This window comes from Athene cunicularia, assembly GCF_003259725.1.
Source record: "Athene cunicularia isolate RWA chromosome 3 unlocalized genomic scaffold, athCun1 chr3_part1, whole genome shotgun sequence".
Lineage (NCBI taxonomy): Eukaryota > Metazoa > Chordata > Aves > Strigiformes > Strigidae > Athene > Athene cunicularia.
The window spans coordinates 123,166,489-123,180,317 of record NW_020799097.1 but is presented as its reverse complement, the minus strand read 5'-3'; the positions used below and the strand labels follow the sequence as shown (position 1 = coordinate 123,180,317).

At 39.4% G+C, this 13,829-nt stretch overlaps 1 protein-coding gene and 1 long non-coding RNA gene across 3 annotated transcripts in view; one reads left to right on the top strand and one right to left on the bottom strand.

Moving 5' to 3' along the window:
- AFTPH (aftiphilin) overlaps positions 1–8,807 on the top strand; it is a 34,864-nt gene extending 26,057 nt beyond the window's left edge. For both annotated transcript variants that reach the window (XM_026845008.1, XM_026845007.1), the window contains 2 exons: positions 2,381–2,504; positions 8,354–8,807. In XM_026845008.1, coding sequence (XP_026700809.1) covers positions 2,381–2,504; positions 8,354–8,498 — 269 coding nt within the window. In that variant the 3' untranslated portion in view covers positions 8,499–8,807. The remainder of the gene's footprint in view (positions 1–2,380; positions 2,505–8,353) is intronic.
- The window catches only part of LOC113478133, a 23,047-nt gene extending 13,443 nt beyond the window's left edge, over positions 1–9,604 (bottom strand). The window contains exon 1 of the long non-coding RNA XR_003398007.1: positions 8,963–9,604. This is a non-coding gene — a long non-coding RNA (uncharacterized LOC113478133). The remainder of the gene's footprint in view (positions 1–8,962) is intronic.
- Between the last annotated feature and the right edge of the window lie 4,225 nt (positions 9,605–13,829).

Here is a 13,829-nt window from a genome sequence, read left to right as displayed (position 1 = left end):
GAGTAAAATGGAGAATATGCAACTCTTAAAATGAAATAAAATAATTGAAAGACAAATTGTTAGGTCTTTTGGCTTAAAGAAGAAACTTTTATCAGTAGTAGAAGTTTGTTCTTTCTCTGAAGACCTTAATTTTACTTACTGTAGATCTGGGCTTTATTCTTTTCAGTCAGATTTCATCAGTAGCCATAATAACTTTTTTATAAAAATTTGCATTCTGCATCACAAACAGGGAGTTACTCATTTCTAGGATGTTCCCACAGATGTGGTGTGTTGTTTTTTATTTTTCCTGTTAATAGTTTAACATGAATGTTACTGAGTAAGAGGTGACTAAGAACAGTAAATTGAGCAGTGACATCACACTACAATGAAAATTAATTCAGGACCATAAATGTGAATACTGAAATGGTGTAACTTACAAGGTTGCATTTAACATTTGTTGCAGAGTTGCATGTCAAAGGACTCCTCGTTTCAATTAGTTTTACAATTTGTACCTTAATGGGATTTCGCAGGCTTCTGAGAGTCAAAGTGTATTTCTTCAAGTCTTCGTCTCCCTGACTGAAAGTCGATATTTTATGGAATAGTTGGGCTTTTTCCTATTTCCAAGTTCTGTAAACATCTGACAATACTTATTCTTGGTATACTGGTCTCAGGACAGTACATATTTTGATGTTTTACACGAAACTGGATGAAATTAACTTTGAGAATCCAGACTTTTTAAAAAGTGCATTGAAAGGAGAGTTGATTAATTTCTGATCAAATCATTAAATGGAGCTAATCTTTTCCCCGCCCCCTTCCCCCCCATACCTCCTGCAACTTAACCAGATGATTTTCTTAATTTTACTTTTTGGTTGGCTTAGTTTTCTGACAATGAAAGAGTATTTAATTTGTGCACAAATGACAAATCATCAAGACACTGGTTGAGAAGAGGTCATGCAAAACAGGCATGAGGATTATTCATCTCATCTGTTTGAGCATGTAGTACTGCAGTTACTGGGTAGAAAAGGCAACAGGCACAGGCTTTTTTTTTTTTTTTTTTAAATTTAGTAATCTTTTGGTATTTCAGGAGTACTTCTAAAAGTATCTTGATTCAGGAAAGTGGGTAAAATAATCAGCACGTAAGTTTATAAATGCTGGTTTTACTAGGTAGCTACGTGGGACCATTGTGTCTGAGTATTTGCAACATTTGTCTTGCAGTAGTGTGAAACCTGTATGAAATTTGTTGTCCAAACCATCTGCAACTAGTGTTACACTTGTTTATAACACAGGTGTCTATAAAACACAATACTGTAAAAAAAATTTATGCTGTTTTTGAAAAATATTTATAATTGTGGATGGTGCATATGCATGCTCCATTTAAACCCACGAAGCATAAAATAGCTGCAATTATAACTAGAGGAATATCACTAACTGAAAATGCTTCTGAACAACAAAATGTGTTGTAACAGTCTTACATGTTGATTTATTTTGATAATTCTAATTCCTAGAGACTTTTTAAAAGAAAACTTAATTAGTATCTGAAAATTCTAGAGCTGCTTCCAACTGAGACGTGATGCATTGATATTAAACAGGTAGAATTTCACCCATATGTATGTATTTTTTTTGGGGTGCAGGTTTCCATTGTTTGCATTGTTTTCAGAATGACCTATACTGACAAAATTTGAAATCTATTCGCAACGTAAGTGATGTCAAAATTCAGCATCTGACTTAAAATGAAAATCTTAATCTGGAACTACAAAATCAAGGCTGAAGCACCCAGATATGTGATGCTTTATAAATATCTGAAAGATGAAAAGGGAGCATAAACTAAACGTTTTGGTAGCATTATACATATTAATAGTATGTAACTTTTTAATGCCGTTCCACTTGTATGTATCATAAAAGCTGCTTTTCCTCACTTAAATTTATAACACAACCTCTTGTGACAAGCAAGATACTAAATGCACTCTAATGCATGCCAGTGTTGTGTGTACTCTCTTGTTCAAGAGTTTGTCCCTGTTAACATGCAGCATTCTTTAAATACAAACAGTTGAGTTGAAGTAATTGAAACAATCCATTTTAACACAGCTGACATTTTACAGGTGTTTTACTCTAAAAGGTAAATCAAATTTGTTTACTCTGACTGAGACCTTGTATGCCAGACTTGATCCAATATGCGTGTGTTTTATAGTACAACTCTAAAAACTATTGAAAAAGGGATGGGGATGGGGAGAGAGGACAATGTTTCAGAAATGCAGCCATGTTCTGTCATGTTCTTTTCATGTATCTTGAAATTATAAATGATTCAGATGTTTACAGAAAACAGTCTCTATCAAGTTGGTCTGTGGCTAATTATGGCTATACTTGCCTCCAACCATCACTGATTATCATTTTATACTATAAGGTGTGGATCCTGAGTTGTATGAATTGACAACCTCAAAACTGGAAACTTCCAATGCAAGCAACAGAGTGACTGATGCATTTGCAAGACTCATGTCCACAGTGGAGAAGGCAAGCACGTCCACAAGGTAAATACTTTTTGGTGTATTTTTTTCTTCCTTTCCGAAGGGTGGCATGAAGGTGTGAGGAGTGAATGTATGTGCTATTTTAGGTCAGAAGTTCTTGAATGATCAAAAGGCATAAATTTAATTATTAAAATATAAATATGAAATTCATACTATTGTAGTTCATATTTCAAGTTATCATAGAACTCTAAAGTAAGATGGGAAAAGTTAATGATGTGAAAGGAAAAGATCACCAGGACATAAGTTGAGAAGCTAGAGCCAAAAACTGGACTCTAAGGAAGTGACTTTCTGAAGAACAGAGCTGGTTCCTAAGAATGGAAGGGTAAACTGAACTATGCAGTTCAGTGACCTAGGACTTTGACAGAAGGCTTTCGGTCCTCTGTGTAATTCATAGGTAAAGAATGTTCCACGAGTAAAATGTTAAAACTGACTAATAATTATGACAATATTTGTCCCTCTCCATATATTTCTAGCACCTGTCAAAATTTCAGTGATCAAACATCAGATTAATTTTGCTGTCACAAGTTAAGGAATGAGCATGTAGTTGGTTTAGGATGTCCTTTCTGCTTCATGGATCTCATGTGAAGCTCTTCTGTACCTTTCTTCATAGGTAGAATCTTGATAAAGGCTTTAGGTTTCAAATGTCTTCCTCGAAGTCTGGCCTGTTGAAAGGATACAGAATAGTCTCTCCATTTATAAGCTTATATTCTTTGGGTTTATTTTTTGAATGTGTATCTTAGCAGTAGGATCCTGGACTGTCTTAGCCCATAATTAATATCTGTGGCCATTAGAAGAAATGCTGAGTGATTCTCACCAAGTAAAACATTTCTATTGTTGAGGAAGTACCATGCCTCAGCATTCAACAAAATACTAGTTGCGTTGCAAATAATAGATAGTAACATAATCTCACTCATAAGTGAGCTTTAGGGTTTATTCAGCACTCTAAAACTAGATGTGTTTCCACACAGCATAGCACTTAGAGAGGAGGCATGGTTGAAGAGTTGTGTCAAACGTAATGATTTATAATGGTAGGAGATAGCTGGCTTTCTTAAAATGACTAGAACTATAATTTTCGAGAGCTCTTTTAAAACATGTTCTTTCATTGAGAAAACTATCTTGCTAGCTTTCCTGCAGTGAAAATGTTCGAAGCGAACACTGAATAAAGATCAACAAACCATGAAATTTCAAGGGAGAACCTGTAGAGGGAACTCCACACTTCCATGCTGATTTTTGTGTCTTGACTTTTGGATTGCCTATTTTTCTATCCATGGAGTGCATATACACTTTCTGAAGATACCCTAGTGGGAAAGTTTGACTTTCACTAATTAGAAAACATAGTTGCAGTTGAAATATTTTCGTAACATATTCTGAGTCTCATTTAAGTAACCACAAATTCATAGCAGGACATACAAAAACTCCAAATGTATCTTTATTAATTATTTTACCTCTACTCGTAGACTTGTACCTGCTTGCTTGCTTTAAGAAGTCTGAGCTTAGTTTTTCTTTACAAAGGAACAGGGAAGTCAGCTTTCCTTAAAGGAATGCAGATCTTAATTTTTCTGGTTTGTTGGTTTTTGATATGCGGGATTTGGTTTTTTTCCAGTGCTTCCATGGTGCATTTGGAAGTTCTTACTTGCACTGTTAAAGCTCTTTATCTAGGTGTCAGATTTCTTACCCCATTCTGGAGAGCATTGCTTATGATAGGAAGAGGTTCTAGATGGTGCTATAGCAGTATATCAGGCTATAGAGAGAGGCTGGGGACCTCAAATTTGGCAGTTAAGTTCAGACACACATGAGGTGTAGCTGTTTGATTTAAAGCAGCTGGTTTTAGTGTTCAATACATTTTTGTATGTTTGTGTCAGCTCTCAATTTTAATAATGTCAAGTGGTTTTTTGTTTTTTGATTTCACGCTCTCCAGAAGAAAAGCAGTCTGTGTTTGTTTTTAAGCTAGAAACCTTCAGAGAAATAAGAAGGTCTTATCTCAGCAGTATGCCAAACGTTGCATTATGTTAGTTTTTTATAATAAATTTTTTTTCCTTTTGATTTTTTTTTTAATTATTCTTTCTTAATGAACTGGAGGCTTTAAAATTGGAATGGTTGGGTACAGCCAGCTCAACAAGGATGTTATTCATGCAGCAATCTGGAAATAAGGACTATTAGCCATTCATGATAACTGATCAGTGGAAGATGTGGCCAGTGGCTTAACATCACTTTGATGGCGACCTCAGTTGTGCTGAGGCTATCCCATATCTGTAACTTGTCTGAACTCAAGATCTTGGGGGTAAAGTTTAGTGTGAAAATACCATTGTTCAGCTGTAGGAAGCCATGTGAAGAGTTGTCTTTGTCTGACACAGCCCTGTCTTCTGCTTGCAAATCCATCTCTCAAGTCAGTTTCTCAGAAGGAAAGTGTTGGGAGAGGAAGGGAAGCTTCCCCCTCCGATTGAGCATGAAATCTTGATGGCAGCAATAAGTGTTGAAGGTCAGGGATCCAGTACAGCATTCCACAAAGACTCTGCAGCCTTGCCCGGTTCCATAGAATTGACAGAGAGCAAAAGTTTAGCCATTGTCTTTTTGAAGGAAAGCAGAGCACTGATACCTTTCCAAGAAATGTCTGAAAGCCTCATTTAAACTGGAAATACTCCTTGGGGGCAGTGTTGGATGGAGCAGGCTGACTCTTAATTACAAAGCAATTTTTAAAGTGTGTTTCTCTAATCAGCTCATTGCTATTAGAGCCTGGCCTTGCTGGTGCTATCCACAAAACCCTTTTCAAACCTGAGAGATGACTGAAGTCCTGAAAGACTGCAGGAAGGGGTTGGAATGCAAAACACAATGTGAGTGACACATTGGCAAAGCATTCCCTATTTCTTGCTAACTTTTCTTCCAACAACTTTCCTGCTCATCAGTTTGTCTTATATCTTGCAGCTTAATGTTAACATGCCTTTGAAAGGGAAACTTTATGCCAACAGGTAGAGGGACTGGCACAATTGCTTGGATGAGGGCATCCCTTCTTGTCCTTTCTCTCGGGAGGAAATGTAACCTAGTGTAAGAGAAGAGATGGATGGGGCAAAGTGTTCTGTGGAGGGTAGGTTTAAAGCCTGAATTACTTGGAGACCTTGTTTTGAGCCAGTGCTGGGTCCTTTTGTGGTTTAGTAATCAAAATTTCTTTCCAAAGCAGGCAGAAGTAGTACAGCTGCCATGGACAAGCCATTTACTTGAATGTCCATTTTTACGCCATGGTACCCAGAAGTTAAGAGTGCATGAGCAGGAGAAGCTTTGCAACACCTCACCCCACCCCCCAGACCAGGCTTTAGCAAAAGAAGCTCTTGACATTGGGAGCATCTTCAGCAAAAGTGGTGACTGAAATTAATGTACCCAACGTGGTTATATCTCTCGCCTCTATAAAAAGACACAGCAGTATTAGTTTGGCAAGTTTTAAGGGTAAAAAACAATCCGCTACTTTGTCTTTTAAATTTAGAGAGTTAGTGAGTAATTCTTTATGGTTTCCGTGGTGATTATTTGCTACAAAGGTGTTCACTGTTACCTGGAAAAGGGTAGTTGCAGTGTCCAGTTTTATTGTCTTCCAGAGGAACCTGGCGCTCTCCATCAAGGAATGGGAGACTTGGGGCTATCTCGTCCCTCTCTGCACTGAGATGATAAAAACAGGTTCTGAGCCTCATTACCCAGGCATTGTATCTATAGCTGTAACTTGTTCATAGTTAAGTAATGTTTTCTGTGTTAGTGTGTTAGTTTGTCCTTCTTTATAGACACATTAAGTAGATGAATTATGGCAAAGGGCCTCCAGCGAGGAGGAGAGCATTCAGTAATCAGGTGAGATTCACATCTGATTGCTCACTGGTGCGCATGTTCTGTAGTGGTATTGCAGAGACCAGCTAGTACAGTGAGAGAAATAGCATCATCCTGTGATAAAGTTCCTGCATATGACCACCAAATAAAATGCCATGCTGCCTCTGGGACCTAGCAGTGCCATTTCTTGGCATGCCACAATTGAGCAGAGGAGCAAGAGGCATATAAATAGCAAGGAGCTCCATCTTGGTGCCTGGTTAACAATTACAGGAACTCCTTTTAGTGCAGATCTCTGAGTTAGCCCTCTTCCTTTGGCTTCCTCTGTCAGACACTCCTTTGTTAGCTGTAAGTCCTCGATCACCAGGAGTTTGTACCTTTAAGAGGCTTGTGGTAAGTGATTACTGATAGTGGCACCAGATACTGATAACACAGTGGTGGCTGAGAACCACATTTCAACAGCTCAAGAGATAGTCCTTCGAGTGCAAACAGAGCTGACTGAAGCTGTTAAAGAAGGAGCCACATATTGGCTCTCTGCTTCTTCCTTCAGTAAATCCAGCACACAGCTTTGTTTATCTTCCAGAATTTGGTAATCTGCCTAGTCAGTGGCTCATGAAATTCCACTGCAGCAGAGAAAAGAAAATATTGCTATTCTAGTGAAGGAAAGTCAGATTTAGTATCTAGGCTGCCTCATCTAGAGGTCTTTCATCAAGTGGAGATTTCAAGTAGCAAACAAAAGTGATAGTTCAGTGTCAACACAACGATCAGTGATGTCAAGGATGAGTTTGACTCCAGCTCTTTTTATCTTCTCCTCCTAGCTAAAAAATTCTGAGACTGCTGCTGAAGCAAACACCTAGCCCCTTGCTTTTCCCTGATCTCTGATCAGCTTAAGAAACAATCCTGATGGGTTCTGACAGAAGAAAATAAAGTACATGCTGCTTCATGATCGGAATGGTCATTGCCCTCTTATGGGCTCAGTTTAAAGTTTAAAGCTAAGATATTAGAAAGGAAATTTCTGAAGTGTTCTAGGGAAAGGCAGTTTATTTGGATCAAGCCAAGTCTGAGCTTTTTGCCCCAGAGATGGGAGAGCTTATTTACCTAGAATTTCTAATGTCATTACAGGGTGTAGCAGTGCCTTTTTGGGGCTGGAATAACGTTTGATGGAAAACCGAACATCTCTAGTAATAGGCGGCATTCTTCAAAAATAAGCCAGACCTCTGTACAGTGTGGATGTTTGGGCAGGGGAGGGGGGTCTTCTGTAGCGGTCTGAGCCAGGCTTCATTTTACTTAGGAAATGTGAGTTTTTTGCATAATAGTGAGAACCAATCGATGTGGGATTCAGACCTCTTTATTCATTTGTGCTCAGTAATTCTTGTGAATAATGCAAAAGGCAAAGTAGACACCAAGTGATTCCCAAAGTGCTGCGTGTATTGTTACGGCTACACATACTACTGCACTTCAAAGCAAGTAGCTACAAGTTGTGAGCCACCTTTTGCTGCTGCTGAGCCCCGGGGGGGGGAAAAAGGGTTTGTGGATCACGATGTAGAGCAGTATGATGTATAATCTGAGAACAGCTGTGTTGGAAACGCACCATAAGTACCTTTCTATTTTAAAAGTATTAAGTAGTAAGTTAGGAACTTCTTAATGTCCTTCCAAGATTTTTCCACTTTGAAAGATTATATTGGATTTAGGTAGTTCAAAACTAATGCTTCTATTGTCTTATCCCTAGAATATGAGCATGGTTGTCTCTTCAAGTGAGTCTGGAACCTGACAGAAAAAAAGAAAAATATATAAAAATTAGCATCTGAATAGGAAATCTTTTTCTTTCCTTATTGCAACAATATACAGGAACATTTTGCTGACTTTCTATGTTAACATTTTGTTAGTAGGCAGGTAGGTATTATAACGTTAGACTACCTTCAAGTAGCTTACAGAAGTGCCTGTCAGTGGGAGACAAACTGACAGAGCATTGCTTCAATCAGTGATTCTTTCAGTGATCCCAGGGATATCAGGTAGTGGATTAATGTACTTTGTTCTTTTCTTCTCAACAGGAAGCCTAAAAAGGAAGAACATCTTAGTGAAGAGGCTGCCAAGGTGATTTCTAGCCTTCCTGACTTAACTTTCATGCATGCCAAGGTGTTGATGTTCCCAGCCACATTAACACCTTCAACAAGCTGCCAAGAAAAGGTAGACTAAAGTGATGTGAATTGGACGTTTTCTACTGATTTTTTTTTTCTTCCCTCTGTGGGTCGTGAAAAGCAATCTTGCTTTAATTAAAAAAAAAAAAATCAAGTTCAGATGATTTGTTGGTAAGCAGCACTAGAAAGGTATACATAGTAATGTATATTTATTTACATACTGGAGTCCTAAATTTATATTAGAGAAAAATGTAAATAATTGGGGGTAAATCTTTTTGAAGATCTATTCTTTTTGTTGTGCTGGGGTGTATACATTTATGTCTTTGTGAAATACACTGGTGGTGTCCTTCTTATAAAACTTTAAAAAGTTTAAAAAAAAAAATCCTAGAAACACATAATGAAAACTTCAGTCTTCACAATCTGTGAAGTCCCCCTTAAAGTTTTTCAGATTGCATTGAGCATCTTTCCTGCATATAGTAAGATACTGCTGGAAAAAAAAAAAAAAAAAAAAAAAAAAAAAACAAAAAAAAAAAACCACCCAAACATCAAAAGGTTACATTGTCCCTTTGTGGGTTTTCAGTTGTTGTTGTTTTTTTAAACCCCAATAATTTCTTTTGTCTTTTAACAAGCTTAAGATGTGTTTCTTCCTTTTTTTTCTCCCCCATCCCCTCCCCCTGTTTGGTTGGCTGATCAATTTTTATGTTCTTAAACTTCAGTAGTATGGCTCTGTCACTATTATAGCCTTTTGAAAGGTATGCTGTCAGTAACTTCTTGTTCCAGTTATGGATCACTGTCTAAATACTTGATTTTGGGAGGGGTCATTAGAAGGTTATCTGCTTTTAATCAGTTTGATTTGGAAAAGAAGGACCAAAACTATATGAATGTCTTACAATGAAATTTACCTGTTTAAAAATTTTTATGTTCTGTTGTACCACTATTCCTGTTTGATTTTGCACAGTGTAAAATGACATAATCATAGATTGCTATGGTTTTAGGCTGTACATACAGTAAAAAACTATGGGTTGTAAATGTCTGGGGAAATTCCTATGGAAAAAAGAGAGCTATGTAGAAGAACCTCTAAAAAGGTCAATGTGCATGCCCAAGGTCTTTTGAGATTTAAGTGTGTAAATTTCCTTTTAGCTTACACAAAATAAAATAATTTAAAAGATACATATGTATGTAGTCTGCTGGTTTTTTATACAGAACGTATAGATGATTCACATTTATGTTGATGGTAAAATCAATGCAGTGCATTAACATTAAAACCTTCTAATTTGTGTTGCGCAGTCCCACAAAACACACCTGTCAGGGGCCTGCAGGAGGAGAAGCAGATTTTTCTTTAATTGTCCTGTCTCTGTGAACATGTTGTGGTGTAGTCTTTTATTTCTATCTCAAAGTTGCCTTCCGGCTTGTAGGATAACGTGGCTCAAGACACGTTGGTATTTTGGGTTAGAGACTTCTTCAAAGTAATTGGCAGTACTCAGGTGTAAGAAACATAAGTTATGGTGAGTAGAGAAAGGACAACTGGTTTTACCTATTCCTTAGCTAGAAATAAAAATGTAGCATTCACTTAAGTTTCTTAACATGTCAGCTTACGCTGTAGCTCTTTCAGCAACACCTCTTTAGAGGGTACGAGTGGACTGTCTGCAGGTAAGGCATGATCTGGGTGCTAATATTTCTTGAGAGTGCTTTATATGGGCATAGACTCTCCCATGTCTAACCTTTACTATGTGCACAGCTCTTTTTTATCACTGGTTCTGAGAAATCTTCAATGCATTTTCTTACCCTTTCATTGAATTCTTTATCAACTGACAGCACTTGGGTCAGAAAAGTTAAAGTTGGATGTTGTTATCTGGTAAGCTGAAATGTTGTCCTTTCAAAAGGAAGATTTTTCCTTCTTGAAATGTCCTCAAGAGATGGAGCATTGGAGTTCCACCTTTGTGAACACCGGAGTTTCAATGAGTGGTGGCTACTCAGGATTGAGAGAGCAGCTCCTATGGCTGTGATAAACTTAATTTGTAAAGTCTAAATTGGCTCCTTTGCACTCTAATTAGTACTGCAGTGTACAGTTCTGTGGTATCGAACTGCACCCCGTCGTAGCTGAAAAGGTTTATGCAAAAGCCATCTGCTTTACCTTGTAGCCCACAAAACACTTCCATGTTCTGTTTCTGCAGATTGTCATCGCAGACTTCATGCCTGTTACATGTCAAAATTAGCTTTGCTAATCTCACAGGTTTAGCACGGTATTCTTTAGTGCATGCTTATGGTATCGTTCGGTTCTGGTTTTGGGCTGCTGTAGGTTAAAATCAGTTCCTTTTGTTTCCATAACTGTGGCATGTCCCTTGGAGCCAAAGTAGTGGTATAGCTGCAGCAGAGAGCTATAGCTATTGTTTCAAGGAGAGTATGTTTAGGAGCTGACTCATGATCCTTGTCTGGCAGCAAGTGGACTGAAGTATTAAGGAGAGGTGGGGGTGGAAGTGCCAGCTGCAAGTTGATCTTTAGTCTCCTCACAATTGTCTCTAGAGGCAGCTGCCCATTTGTCTTCCAGTCCCCACGTGCAGTACTTGGTGGCCCGCTGTCAATGAGGGAGGGGGAAAAAGAGATTTCTATTGTGACTGATGTACCAATCTGAAACTTTGTGAAACCTGGTGCTGCCTAGTGTGTTTATAGGGTTTTTATGTTCTTTCTGCCCCCCTCCCAAAAAAAAATTACTGCATCCCACAGACCTTCGCACTGCTGAGAGACATAAATCTTCTATCTAAATTCAACCTTTTGAGGTGCATGTTGTTTGCCTTAAAACGTAGCATTGCTTTTTGTCTGCTGGCTTCAGCCCCCTTCTTTCTTGTCGATTGTGGGATGGACAGACAGTCTTCTCTACCTCTCTCCTCCTGTCTTGTACAGGCAGCTTTCTTCTTACGCAGAAAGTTTTGTCTAGCAGATCTGTCTGTGTCGGGATTGTCCTTCCATGCTGTTCCTGTTGACACAGCATGCTTTATCTAGTTTAATCTTGCCAGTAGGTTTATGGGCAGGATGGTAATCGATACTTACCGCACATACGTGTTGCTGTGCATTGTCACCAGACATGTCAGCGTGTAGTGCGTTCACTCAAAGTAGTGTCATTTAATAGCAAGGTGTTTCTGTGCCCATCCAACAGAAGCAGCAGAGGACACTCAGTTCAGATGCAATCGCCTGAGTTGGAACTTGGCCATGAAGCAAAGTCCAAAACTCCCGCTGTGAAGCGAGCTGCAGGCCACTGAGTGACTGTGAAGAAGAGCTGGACTCTGCTTGTCTTATCCAAAAGACTGCACTCTGATGCTCAGTGGTTCAGCGCTGACTTACCGGGAGCATTACCACCTGCTGCAGGTGTCAGCAGTCCTGTACTTCCTACAGCACTGGAAACGTTAAGACCTTCTCAGAATATCATTAGCTTGACAGATTCATTTTGAGATGCCAAAAACATAAAGCTTACAAATAATGTATTTAGATTCCCTCAAATGCAATTAGTGTGTGCTGAAGTTAACCCTTCATCCCCTTGGATAGTTGTACAGAATTTTACCTGGTAAGGAAATCGGCATGTGGAAAGTTACATTGTTGGACTTCAGGACTACTGCACTTGGGCTGAGTATCTAATAGTCTTTATAGGATGCAAGGGAATCTTAGAGCACGTATGATGGATCAGCCTTGGCCCAACCACTTACATCTAGGTGCAACTCTTCTGTGCCAGTTCTGCACCTCTGTATAATCGTCTTTTAAATTTCAGAGAAGTCTGAAAACACAGGATAGTTGCAAAATACACTTGAATATAATTTGTAAAAGCATATGAAATCTAATAATTGTGTAGCACCTGCTAGGAATGTCTGCTACAAATACAGAGGAGTTTTTCATCATCTGACCTCTGTGGAAGAGCACAGCCCCTAAAGGCAGCAAGCAGCCTGGTCTGCTCCCTTAGGTGAACCTGGAACGTGAAAGGAGATGGGGAGAAGCAACACATAGAAATTCAGAGGGCTAAAAACAAGGTGAGCAGGAGCTTAGGAGAAGCTCTGAGCAGAAGAAGAAAGAAGGTGAAGCAGGACTCAGAGTGTAGGCAGCTGGGATAACTATAGGAAGAGCAGGTGGTAGAGAAAGTGGCATACAAGTATGAGGAGCAGAGGCATTTGGAGAGGAGAGAAAGCCTGGGATGGATTATAGGCACACACACTGTGCCCACTGGCTGCTCTTCTCCAAAATCTGGAACTGAGCCTCAGAGACCCGAGGCTCTGTGTTACTATACTGCAGAGAAAATGTGTCAAACCTGTCAGGTGAGTGTAAGTTGCGTGCATTGCAACAGCCCGCTATTGCTATCAATTATTTTTGGTAGAGCTGGACTGCAGACGTAAGGAGCTTCAGTGCAGCTGCTGATGCCTGTTTTAGCATTGATACAAGTCCAGATCTTAGAAGACCTTTTTGAAAAAATGATCTTTAAATAAGGAGGTACGTTATAAATCCAGACTGTAGCTATAAAATCAAATCCTCAAAAGCTAAGCTTGGCTGCTGTGATTTGGAGCTGCAGCTTCAGTCCTGTCATGCATCTGCAATGTGTGACAGTCGTTACTTACGTATCATCCTGTCTTCACCCAATCCTTGCCTCATGCCCTGCGCAGATTTATTCTCTGAATCAGCAGAGCGCAGTGAAACTCTTCTCTGCAGGGCCCCTGCTTCATAGAGCTTAAGAGGAAGGATGGCCTTGTTGAAACTACAGAGAAGACACAGTGAAGTGTGATGCTTTCCTGGACTGAAGCAGCTGACCATGTCAGCTTTTTTTGCAGATCACTTGTGCTTTTCTGTCCTTTGGCACCCAGCATGAGTTGCTTGATTCAGATATGCAGAAATGCTGATTTCTCTGGAAGGTAGCTTAAGCAGTTAGGAGCTTTGCTGGTTTGATACACAACCAGGGCTCTGCGACACTGGAGATCAGGTGCATGTGCTAAGCACCCAAAACTGCCAGGGTTCTTGTTTTCATCTTGTCAACCTGTTCTTTAAACCTGTAATATATGTTGTTATCCCCGTGATACAGCAGGGTTGCAAAGATCAACTCTGAAACACCATGCTCCTTTGTAGTTTGTCAGCTGTACCTGAGAAGGACTCAGCTGATACCGGTACCACACACATCTCAAAGGCATAGGGCAGTGCTCACTGTCTTACATCTGGGTTTGCTGTGTGGTCACTGAAGAAAAGTATGTTCCTAGTTTAGGGGCTCTGAATCTTCCCCTGCAGATCCACTGGTTTTGTCAGGACTGTACTCACCTAACATACAGGGCCTATATCTGTAGAAGTTCCTAATGCTATGCTCCATACAGGAGTTGGATTGTGTGCCTTAAATAAGGCTTGGGGCTACTTGTAGAATGTGAAG